This window comes from Phalaenopsis equestris, unplaced genomic scaffold (assembly GCF_001263595.1).
Source record: "Phalaenopsis equestris unplaced genomic scaffold, ASM126359v1 Scaffold000002, whole genome shotgun sequence".
NCBI lineage: Eukaryota > Viridiplantae > Streptophyta > Magnoliopsida > Asparagales > Orchidaceae > Phalaenopsis > Phalaenopsis equestris.
Window position 1 is genome coordinate 66923947 of NW_018164444.1, and position 12306 is coordinate 66936252.

General features: G+C 32.8%; 1 protein-coding gene across 1 annotated transcript; it reads left to right on the forward strand.

Moving 5' to 3' along the window:
• Nucleotides 1-4314: 4314 nt before the first annotated feature.
• On the forward strand, nt 4315-9245 carry LOC110033453. The gene is made up of 5 exons (XM_020737439.1): nt 4315-5386; nt 5800-5923; nt 7026-7112; nt 8906-8927; nt 9006-9245. The coding sequence occupies exons 1-5, from the start codon at nt 5306-5308 to the stop codon at nt 9025-9027; spliced, it is 336 nt and encodes a 111-aa protein (XP_020593098.1). The 5' UTR covers nt 4315-5305; the 3' UTR covers nt 9028-9245.
• Nucleotides 9246-12306: the final 3061 nt, after the last annotated feature.

Below are 12306 nucleotides of genomic sequence, written 5' to 3' on the forward strand. Positions count from 1 at the left end.
TATATATATTAAAAAGGAACGGCTAGAGGCTATTATTCAAGTCTCCAGCCACCTCTAATGTGGCTAACAATTTGCGTACGGTCTTCTTAAGGTCAATTGTGCTAGAGGGGATTTGAACCCCAGACCTGAGGGGTCTTATACCGAAAATGCCAACAAAATAGGTCGGGGTACGCGGCACATTACATATGTGTGTGTGTGTGTGTGTGTGTGTGTATATACTTCACAAGTTTTCTCTTATTGAAAAATTTTAGTGGGGACATCCACCTATGAAAGTTATCAGAAAAAGTGTTGATGATCTTAAACTTGTATGCAAGTGGAAAGTGAGACTCATGGATGAGAGATATGTGTTGATTCAATTAACCGTGGGTGAAGACTATACTCGGATTTTCTTCAAGAAATATCTTAATATTGCAGGCAAATCAATGAAGTTACTCAAGTGGTCTCCTGATTTCGACCCAAATCATGAAACTCCCAATGTACCAGTATGGTTTAGTCTACCTGGTCTCAAGCTGCACTTTTTTCATCATCAGGTTCTCTACTTTATTGGGGCCATCTTTGGGGATCTTATGAAGCTAGATCTACCCACTTTCAATCTAACCAGACGTTTTGTAGCCAGAATACTCAGGAAAGGGATATTACTTTAACTTATGTTACTGAAGTTTGGTTGGGCACAACTCATAATGGATATTGACATCATATTGTCATGGAACACAGACCTCCATGTTGTACCCGCTGTAAGATGTTTGAGCATATCCTTGATAAATGCCACAAGCTCCACGCTAATTTGAAATTCAAGGTTCAAGTGAATAAAGAAGTGTAACCCACTGCCATGGACATTTTATCCACCTGGGGAGGATACTACTAGACAGGAGGTGATTGTTGTCCATGTGGACCCCCCTTGATATTGCTCCTACTGTTACTGAGATTGATGTGATGTTGGCACCTTCAAACCCCATAGAAAGTAATACTGAAGGACCATCACCTACAAAGAATAATGTTCAGACGGATAATCAGAAGAACCCTGCAGCTCCCCTTATTCAGGAAGTATCCGGTGTAGGGGCAACTCATACTTCACATATATCAGAACCTATTGTGGGTACTATGGTTGATAATCCTTCTGTTACAGCTCTACCATTCCATTAGATTGATTCTTCGAATGAGGAATGACGGGTTTACACTTCCAGAAAGAAGAAAAAAATGGAGATCTACATGAGCTCAGGAGTCTTATGAATGATACTTGGTTACTTCGGGTAATGATACACACTTTACCAACTTGTTAGTTGGATCCTTTCCGAGATCTAGAGCCAGAAACAGAATTAGATTGGGATGACCTTCACTTTTTTCAATGCCTTTGTGGTTTTGGGTTTTTTATTTTTATATGTACACTTTTTGACTTTTTTGTGTGTTGTATCATGTGGGTTGGGTGTCTATTTTTGGGCCCACCCATACAACTTATCTGTATCTTCTCTCTTTAATGGATTAGCCCTTGGGCTTTTTAAAAAAAAAGAAAAATCTATCTTTCGAATCCTTTTGGGATGTAAGATCCGTGCTTAATAAAAATTTGCTTTCATTTCTGCTGAGTTCTGAACTAGTTTAGGGATCACTATAGTCACGTATCTCCTCTGTTTTTTGTTAAATCTCATACTCAGTAAGTCCTGTCTGTCAACATATCTATGTTATTTACTGTCATTTTGATGTTTTGTCGAGAATTTGAAAAATAGATGCAAGAGCATGCTAGTTTTGATGTAGCAATGCTTCAAATGCTGTCTATGTAATCGTTCCTACTTAATGCAGACATAGGACAAGCTGGAGCTTTGAACTCCAGCTGTGTAAATACATGAGCACTTTTGCTTTCCAAGGAAAGCCCTAGAATTTGAAGCCCATTAATCCTAAAACTTGATGTCACGAGGATCGAGATGAGGCTACCCTTCGAAGTGTGCTATGTGCTTTAGGTGATGCTTATGGAGAGTCTCTTTCTCCTAGCCATCTTCTGTCATTATTTTCTCCTTAGTTTATGATCACTTTGGTTTTCCATAGCTTTCTCTCTCTCTCTCTCTCTCTCTCTCTCTCTCTCTCTCAAACACACACACAATTGGGCTATCATGATGAGATCCTTCATGAAAGGCTGTCCACTGTATGGTTTGGTCTGATTGCATTGAAGAATGCTCAAGTGAGTGTAATGCTGCTCTCTGTCTCCTGTGATGGCGTTGGTGCAGCTTGGATAACCCTTCTATCCGTGAACAACTTCTGCTGCAGTCCGTCTCGGTGAAAGATGAATTTTGGTGTATGGATCTGCTTTATGGTGAAACTATTGAGGTGAATCTGAGGTCATGAATTCTTTCTTTTCTTCCTTTTTCCAAAAACAAATTTTACTCTCCAAGCAACCAAATGATAATGACCCAAATTCCAGTGGATCTGTATGAAGTGTAGTTACTTGAATACCTTGATTCACATGATACATCACTTTCGTGAGACTAGGTTTTCTTTCTTTTATTGTCCAAATCTGGCTTAAATTACTGCTCTGTCAGTCTCCTTAATGGCCTCAAAGCAACTGAGATGGCCTATTCATCTGTGAGCAACTGGTGCCTTCGCCTGACATGGTGATTTTGCTTGGTCAAGCAGTTAAATGGCAATAATAAGTTATCGTTCATGAGGTTTTGATGGCCTGGCCAATTTTCAGTCATCTGTTTGAAGGTTAATTTCTTAGATACTTGATTAACTTGGTAAATAACCTTAGCATGTTCCTGCCTTTCAAAGACTGTACGGTCCAGCTCTGGCCGAAAATTTTGGTTTGCCTAGAAATTTCTTATGTACCCTCTATCTGGAGAATTTGTTGGATATGTCAATTTTTTTAACAACAAAGCAGGTAGAAAGCATTAAAAAAATGAAACTTTTCTTAGAAATACACGAATAAAATCCCTCTGCCGCATAAATGTTTAAATGACTTGGTTCAGACTTGGCTTGGTATAATTATAAGTTGTTCATTTTTAGCTTGTGCTTATGTCGAGCTTTTAATTATTCTTCAAGCTTAACTTGTTTAAAATTTTCAATTTTTGAACTTGATTTGTACTTTATTTATTTAGGACAAGTCAACGAGTATTTAATTGACCTAATAAACGAATAAATTTTATTTGAGTATCTAAATTTCATATAAAAGATTTGAATAAATAATTTTATAAATTTGATTGCACATATTAATTTATCAATTATATTAATACCAATTATAAACACTGTAAAAATGAAAAAGTAACTCATGAATTATGATCATAATGGATTTAATCTCTCATATTTTAACATGATCATACTTCTAAGTTTGCAACAAATTTTAATATTCAATTGTCTGCATTGGTTTTCTTATAGTGACATGCACTTTTCTATTTCTTAACTTGTAATCATGAAGCTGAATGCCAAGTATTTAATTTTTGAACAAAAAAATAGTTTGTTCATGATCATAAATGAATAAGCTCGACTATGTTCATGTTTAGTTCATTTAAGCTTGAAGCTTTTAAAAATTTTTTAAGTGTGTATATTTACTAATTTGAACAAAAATGTCGAGTCTTAATCGAGACGAGTTCTAGTTGTCCATCGAGCGCTTTGGTTCATTTTCAGTCCTAACTTTTGTCAAATGAACAATAATTTATAGTATTATATTTGTTATGTTGTGGCTAATCAATGATACAACAACAACAACAAGCCTTTATCCCACTAAGTGGGGTTGGCTGCATTAACCCTTTTTCACCGTTTCGCCCTATCACAAATTGTTCTCTTAGACTCCCATACAGGTCGCTTTATATTTTTCCCAATCCTCTATGTGTTTATATTTAAACAAATTTTTATAACAAATCTTCTTATATTTTTTTTTTTCTTGCATATTATTATTCCACCACAAATTATTTTCATTTGTAAAAGCTAGCAGTTGCAGCCGCTTCATGATGATTTATTTGCTAGGAATGCTGCGTTGAGTAGTTACCATGGTAAATATAGCTTCCATGTTGTTTTCAGTGCTGCTTCAGATTTAATTTTCTCAAAATGTTTTTTTCAAATCCAAAAAAGGGGATGTGAAATGAAGTTAAGATGGGGTGTTTACATAAATTCCACTCAATTCTTATGTATTTACGTACAGCTTGGAAGGCACTTGCTGTTGAGGGGTTCTGTTGCCTCCATGAGTCCTTGTTAAACTGGTTGGTGGAAATTCTTTTTGGTGGTACAAAGGCGAATGTGTGTTTCGGATTGCCCATTTCTTTGTCACTTTTTCATGTCTGCAATCAACTATATGTGTACAATTATTGTTATTTAATCAAAGTTGAAGTCTTTCTTGGTTTCTTTTTTGTTGTTGAATGATCCAAATATGGTAAATAAATGTGGTAATGCTTCACTCTTCCAATAATTTTATTTTGTTTTAGTGCCCACTTGGTTTTTTTTTTCTTGTTGATTTTTAGAATTTTCATGGGGAGAATCAATTTTGTTATTGAAAAGATATGTTGGTGTTGAATCCAAAGTTTTTTGTGTTTTACACCCAATGAATAGAGCCTGAGAAGAGGGTGGAAATGTAGATGGAGAGAGCAGAGCTATAATCTCTAAAATGAGCAGTAAAATTGTATAAACCTATTCATTAAATGTTATGTCTATTTATAGAGATTTTAGTACAATAATGATATTACATTTTAATCCTCATTTAGAGAGGGTCTGTATTGGTGTTTCTGGCATTTTGCAAGCGGCAATTTATCTCCCTGTTGCCTTTTGGTCCGGCTAAGCTTAGTTGACTTGGCTCCACTACATTAGCTCGATCAGTTGATCCAACGTGGTTGACCATCTTCTCTCTGGTAAGTAGTCTTTGAATTTCTGTTGGATGGTCGAAGATACTTTGTGGAATTGGCTCCCTTATTATGCCGACTCTACCACATGATGTTCTATTGAATTTAGCCGGCTATTCTACAGTTTATGGCCCGGATGCCCTCCTGTCTCATTCCCGGTCGAATTGTTTATACTCGGATCGCTTTGTTTTATTTTTTTTCCCAGCTTTTTGGCTAGGTCATGTTCACTTGGCTCGTTCGGTCACAATCTCTTTGCAGGGGATTCTTCTCCATCATACTGCTCTCTTCTGGACCTTTAGATTTGTAAGATCGATGTAGACATCTTTTTGATGTACAGTTAGGACTTGTTAATCATCTTTTCAAAAATATGAAGAATGGGGATTTATATACTTGCCATTGAATTTTTATATATTTATTTATCTAAAATCTAAATTTGCTGTGTAATTCTGAAATATTTTAGCGAAGTTTACTTACATTACCACACGACTTCTATGTATTGTCATGTCAAACACCTAAAGTTTGATATTTACAGTGACAACACTTTGTTGTCATCAACCTTCCAAATACTAGAGGTAATTTTTTTACTGGAGTTTGTTTTAGTTCTTTTGTAATTATTTGGCCAAATATTTGTCCAAATGAATATAATGTGGGAATGACTGTAAATTATTGAAAATTTTCTTCTCTATGAATCTCATGAGTCCCTATCTCTCTCTCTCTCTCTCTGCTCGCACGCGCATTTGATTAGGCTATGATGATTGAATTCAGCATGGACAGTGAACACTTTGTTGTCATCAACCTTCCAAATACTAGAGGTAATTTTTTTACTGGAGTTTGTTTTAGTTCTTTTGTAATTATTTGGCCAAATATTTGTCCAAATGAATATAATGTGGGAATGGCTGTAAATTATTGAAAATTTTCTTCTCTATGAATCTCATGAGTCCCTATCTCTCTCTCTCTCTCTCTGCTCGCACGCTCGTTTGATTAGGCTATGATGATTGAATTCAGCATGGAAGAAGATCTTATTTCTGTGGATCTTTGCTTTACTCATGCAATGGTGGAGCAACTTGGACCTATGCTTCTGCAAGTAAATACCGCAACTAGTTTCATAGGTAGAGAACATGTGGATTTTTCTTTTTGCTTCTTTTTAATAGAACTATGGAAATCTGAGCTAATGATTCCCCATTTCTTTCAGCTTTTCTATATCTCCAAGCAACCACTTGGGGCGTTCCAGTGGGTTATTTGCAATTTAGCCAAAGTTGTAATCTGTATTTGTTTCTTTTTCTTTTGTTTAACCTGGCTCTGAATTATTTATATACTCACATGCTAGTGGAGATCAGAACTCTTATGTCATGTATAAATTTATTAGTGCTGCTTCACTTTCCCAAGAAAACTCATTAATAATCAGAACCATAATTCTATTGGATTGTAATTTTTATCTGCTTTTTATGAAAGTCTAGAACTTGCGTGCTTGAAAAGGTTTTTGGCTTAATTTTCAGGGGGAAAAAGATCTAAGCTGTTTTTGAAAATTTCGTGAATATTTTACAATGTTATTTGGAGGCAGTTGTAGCCACTTGAAACATACATACCACTTTGTTAGGTATGGCTCATATATCAGCTAAGGGATAGATTCTAGAGCGGAACGGAGCGAGCCAGCGGAATGGTGTGTTGTAATTACATATTATACGTCAGGGCTATATATATATATATATATCATAAAGAATACATCATATATATATATATATATATATATATATGATGTATTGTAACTTTAAGGGTATTTTGTACTCTTTTTTTCAAATTGAAGGAAAAACTGCTACTCTGCTCTCGATGACGTAAGCATTTTTGCCGAACATCGTTAAATCTGTGTTCTTTATGATTTGTGTCAATTCTTGCGTTTTCTTTGCCCTAAAATTCTCAACACGCTCTCTCAATTCTTATACATTTACGAGCATTTAGGAAGGCCCCTGTTTTTTAGGGGATGTGCCTTTTGATGGAACAATGGTGAATGTGAGCTTTTGATTCTCCATGTCCTTCTTACTTTTCTTTATCGTCAACAGCTACTATATGTGTTCTTCAAGTTTGTTGATTCCAGCAATTTAGTTAAATTTGACGTTTGTCTTTGTTTCTTTTCTGTTGTATGATGATCTGTATACTTATAAATAAACAATTAATGCTACACCCTTAAAAGAAAACTTTGTTGTATTTGTGCAGTTTGGATGGCCCGTGCATCTTTGCGCAGCTACTGCATGTATGTCGTGTTGACTAAGTTGGTTGGATCTTTTTCAGATTGGAATAGAGGCAAATGTTTTCCTTCGACTATTCAATTTCTTTTATCCCTTTTAATGATTGCTTAGGTTATAATTGTGTTAAGCAGTTATTATGGTAACTGTTCTTCCATGATGTTTTGAATTATACTCTGTATTTTCTCCCCTATTTTTTGAAGGCTACTTTTTTTAAAATTCAATAGAAGGAAGTGATACTTAATCCACATGTAAAACCCCTTAAGTATAATGTATCTGAACTCTTAAAAAGCACCAGCGAGGTGCTTTTTTGGTGTTAACACTCTGGACTTTCAACAGAAATTCCATGGTTAAGTGTGCCGCGAGGGAGGCTACTGAGATGGGTGGTCTCTCGGAAGTTACACTAATAGTACAAAGTAATGAGCTATTAATCCAAAGTGGACAATAACTCGATCGATCGATGAGAATTCGGGTTGTTACACGGCCCACTTCTTATGTATTTACATATAAAACATCTAAACTTTAATATTTATGTTTGCACTAAAGATTACAAGGTAAACATACAATTTTGATTATTATGAGAATTAATTTCATTTATCTATGTTTTTACATTTCTAATTACATATATAATACTTGCGTCATAAATTATGCATGAGAAATTGTATTTCATTTTTAAAAAGTTAGTAGTAGCTCTATTTTTTATTTAATATTAAAAATTTGGGTGCCATTCATGTAAAAGTGAATGTTTTGGTATTAAATATGTGAATACATAAGAATTGTGTAGTATGTATGTAAATTATATCGATGGCAATGGAAATAAAATACATCATTGAAAGAGATTATTCCCCCTATATGGGGTTGTTGGATTTCTTTTTGTGGTGCTGTAGATCTACCCTCTTTTCTTGCAATGGCAATGACACGAGCTTATGAGGGCCTTTCTGAGGTTAACAGTTGCTTCCTTGATGTTTTGTTGGTTCTCCATATTTTCTCTAGTTTTCTGAAAGGTTTTTGTCAGATTCAACTAAAAGAAGTGAAATAAAATTAAAACAGGGGATTGCATGCAGACCACTTAATTTGTGTGTTGTCTGTTTATATCAAGTCATTGGAGTCTAATTTAATGAATTATGAGGGTATTAAGGACTTAGGGGCAAAAGAGTAATTTTGGAATTTAATACTTAATCAATATCTAGGCTTAACCCAATGGCTAAATGGGCAATAAATAATCTTAATTGATATATTTTGATGATTGAAATATGAAAGGGATAAATGGTAGTAATCAATTTCACTTTGGTCTTATAAAGAATAAATTTGTAATTTTTCAAAATTAATGAAATTTAGAAGGACATTTACATAGGGAGATATTAAGGTTGGGGTTTGATTTTAGAAGATCATAACTCACTGATTTTAAGTCCTAACTAATGGTTTTGAGATGATTCATAATTCATGATAAGGATTAATAATATAAATATTGAAAAAAAAATTTCTTAAAGTTATTGACAACCTTTACATCATCAGTTCTAAGAATGCATTGATTTTTGGACGGCATACATACCACATTCCTATATATTTTAATATCTAACGCCCAAATATTCATATTTAGGTGCATACCACTCAAACCCTTGACATCACATGAAAAACATCACATTAAACATCACAATTAATGTGATGTGTCATGTTCAATGCATAGATTCATGACATCAAATTGTTATAAGTGTAAACATCAAACTTTTGGTGTTAGATATGTAAACACATAAGAATTGTTTGGCATGTATGTAAATTTCCCAACATTTTCTTAGTTTGGCCTTCCTCTGCACTGTATTACAGCTAACTTGTGTTTTGGTGCTATTTCAGAGAGACTGCGAAAGAAAACCAGGTATGATGGGATGATGAAATTTTGTTCGTTGTGAATTGGAGGCTCATATCTGGTAAAGTCCGTAAATTTTCTTGATAGATTTATGACATCAAATTCTTGAGCCGAGGAGGCAAAGCTGGCTGTAAACTTTCTTTTGTTTGAACCAAAGGCCGAGTTTCTACTCTCAATTTTCGAAAAAAAAGAGAAATAGTTGAATGAATTATCATTTTCGTGTTGGATATGTAAATCCATAAGAATTAAGTGGTGGCTAATTTGTTAACATATATGTTTTGTTCCGATGTAAATTCTATGGTTTTATTTATGTGGTTGGAGAATATAAGGGCATTGATTATTGTCATTCAATGAATTTAGAAACTTTTGTTCCTGGTTTCTGCCCCATAACTTAGGAGGCAAAAATCTTATGTGCGTTAATGGTTTCCACATTTTATTTGGTTTCAGTTTAGTTGCCTGTTAGGCTAAACTGGTAGATAGGGCTGTAAACGAGCCGAGCTTGAGCGAGCTCATGCTTGGTTTGTGTTCGGCTCATTCGAAATAGCTCGTGTTCGAAATCGGCTCGTGAACAGTGTGTTCGTGTTCGACTCGATTTAAATATTTGTGTTCGTGTTCGGCTCGAAATTTGCTTGTTAAACAAAAATTGAGAAAAATAAATGTAAAGTGTGGGATTCGAACCTGGATCGAATATTATACAAAAGAAGACACCAACCACATTGTCACATGAGGTCGTCCAATATAATATATGCTTAACGAATCGAACACGAGCTGTTCACGAACAACAAGCCAAATTGACAACCCTACTGGTAGATGCTTTAATAGGATTTATTATTATATTTATTAAATTCAGCCAAATATTGAGTTTCGGGTACTTGAGGATTTATTGATTAAATTCAGCCAAATATTTTTTTATAAAATAGTTGTTATTTTCTCTCTGATATCATATTATTATTGTAATATCGTGGTTATTCAACGTTGGCATAAAAAAACTCGCAAAATATTTTAAGCAATCCTAACTTATTCCAGGTTATTTAGTGAATATTATAATAGTTATATGGTTTTATTACTTTTTATTTAACACATTTTATGATGAAATATTTAAAAACAACTTAATATTATAAAACAACTTAATATTATAAATATATTATAAATATTTCATCAGAACAACTAAATTACGACCGCGGAGTGGAGAATACAACGAATGAATATTCCAATAAAACCAAGATATATTTCTTATTGAGCGCTGTTATATTTTGGTTGTATTATGATAGTATTTTGGTAATATTAAACGTTGGTTATTCAATGCTGGCTAAAAAAAACTCGCAAAAAATTTTAATCAATTCTAGCTTATTCCAGGTGCATTTAGTAAATATTACAATAATTATATAATTTTAATGCTTTTATTTAACACATTTTATGATGAGATATATAAAAAAAACTTAATATTATAAATAAATCCTCAGAACAATCAAGATACGACTGCGAAGTGGAGAACACAACAAATGAATATTCCAATCAAACCAGGATATATTCATTATCGAGCGTTGTTATATTTTGGTTGTATTATGTTAATATTTTAGTAATATTGAACGTTGGCTATTCAGCGCTGGCTAAAAAAAACTCGCAAAATATTTTAATCAATCATAACTTATTTCAGACGTATTTAGTGAATATTATAATAAATAAATGATTTTATTGTTTTTTATTTAACACATTTTATAATGAAATATATAAAAACAGCTTAATATTATAAATATATCATCGGAATAATCAAGATACGACCGCATAGTGAAGAATACAATAAAAGAATATTTCAATCAAATCAGGATATATTCCTTATCAAGCGCTGTTATATCCTGGTTGTATTATTGTGATATTTTGATAATATTTTAGTAATATTGAACGTTGATTATTCAACGTTGGATTAAAAAAACTCACAAAATATTTTAAGCAATCTTAAATTATTCCAGACAGATTTAATGAATATTATAATAATTATATGATTTTATTGTTATTTATTTAACACATTTTATGATGAAATATATAAAAATTGTTTCATATTATAAATATATCCTCAGAACAATCAAGATACGACAACAGAGTGGAGAATACAGAAAAAAAATATTTCAATCAAATCAGGATATATTTCTTATCGAGCGCTGCTATATCCTAACACTAGTATTATGGTAATACTTTGGTAATATTGAATGTTGGTTATTTAACGCTGGCTTAAAAAAAACTCGCAAAATATTTTAAGCAATTCTAACTTATTCCAGGCGTACTTAGTGAATATTATAATAATTATATGGTTTTATTGCTTTTTATTTAACACATTTTATTATGAAATATATAAAAACAGCTTAATATTATAAATATATCCTCGAAACAATCGAGATACGGCCGAAATGGTGAAATACAACAAAAGAATATTCCAATTAAATCAAAATATATTCCTTATCGAGTGTTGCTATATTCTGGTTGTATTATGGTTATACTTTTGTAATATTTTGGTAATATTCAATGCAGGTTATTCAACGCTGGCTTAAAAAAACTCGCAAAATATTTTAAGCAATTCTAACTTATTCCATGCATATTTAGTGAATATTATAATAATTATATGGTTTTATTACTTTTTACTTAACACATTTTATGATGAAATATATAAAAACAGCTTAATATTATAAATATATCATCGGAACAATCAAGATACAACCGCAGACTGGAGAATACAACAAATGAATATTCCAATCAAACTAGGATATATTTTTTATCAAGTGCTGCAATATCTTGGTTGTTTTATGGTAATATTCAACGCAGTCTAAAAAAGCTCGCAAAATATATAATCACAACTAGCTTCTACCACTCGTATTTGCATGCATATTATCATAGTATTGAGGTTTCCTGGTATTTCATGTAACACTACATCACTACATTAATACCACATTACGTTCATTCAATACAGTTTCTTGGTATTTCACATATGAAATCGACCTATCAATAAGCTCATATATGTGTTTGTGGGCAGTGATGCATGCAATTCCTATTGATTTTGGGTAATAAAAAATGAATGTAAGTAAAAAATGAATGTAAGTAAATAAGTATAATCAAAATTAGTTCACAAATTACAAAGTGTTTTGAATTTTAAGCAAAGTCTTTCGAATTTTAAGTTATGTACCCGACTATATTGATCTAACATTGCAAACAGATTTGGGTCAGATAGATTAAATGTATTTTGACTGGAACCAACATCTTTGTCCTTTCCTGTAATACAATGCTTCATGTTATGTTTATTAATATTATTGGTAGTGAAGACATCTTTATTAATACTACTGGTAATGCTTACTTTTTACTCTCTTGTTCTTTTCCCAATCTCCTTTTAACCTTGCAT

What these genes read in the sequence shown, in the direction of transcription:
- LOC110033453 (XM_020737439.1), top strand. Translation starts at nt 5,306, where the DNA reads ATGTATTGTCATGTCAAACACCTAAAGTTTGATATTTACAGTGACAAC. An exon ending in CAACCTTCCAAATACTAGAG is followed by an intron (nt 5,387 to 5,799) that starts GTAATTTTTTTA and finishes TCGTTTGATTAG; the next exon opens with GCTATGATGATTGAATTCAG. An exon ending in AGACTGCGAAAGAAAACCAG is followed by an intron (nt 8,928 to 9,005) that starts GTATGATGGGAT and finishes TTTTCTTGATAG; the next exon opens with ATTTATGACATCAAATTCTT.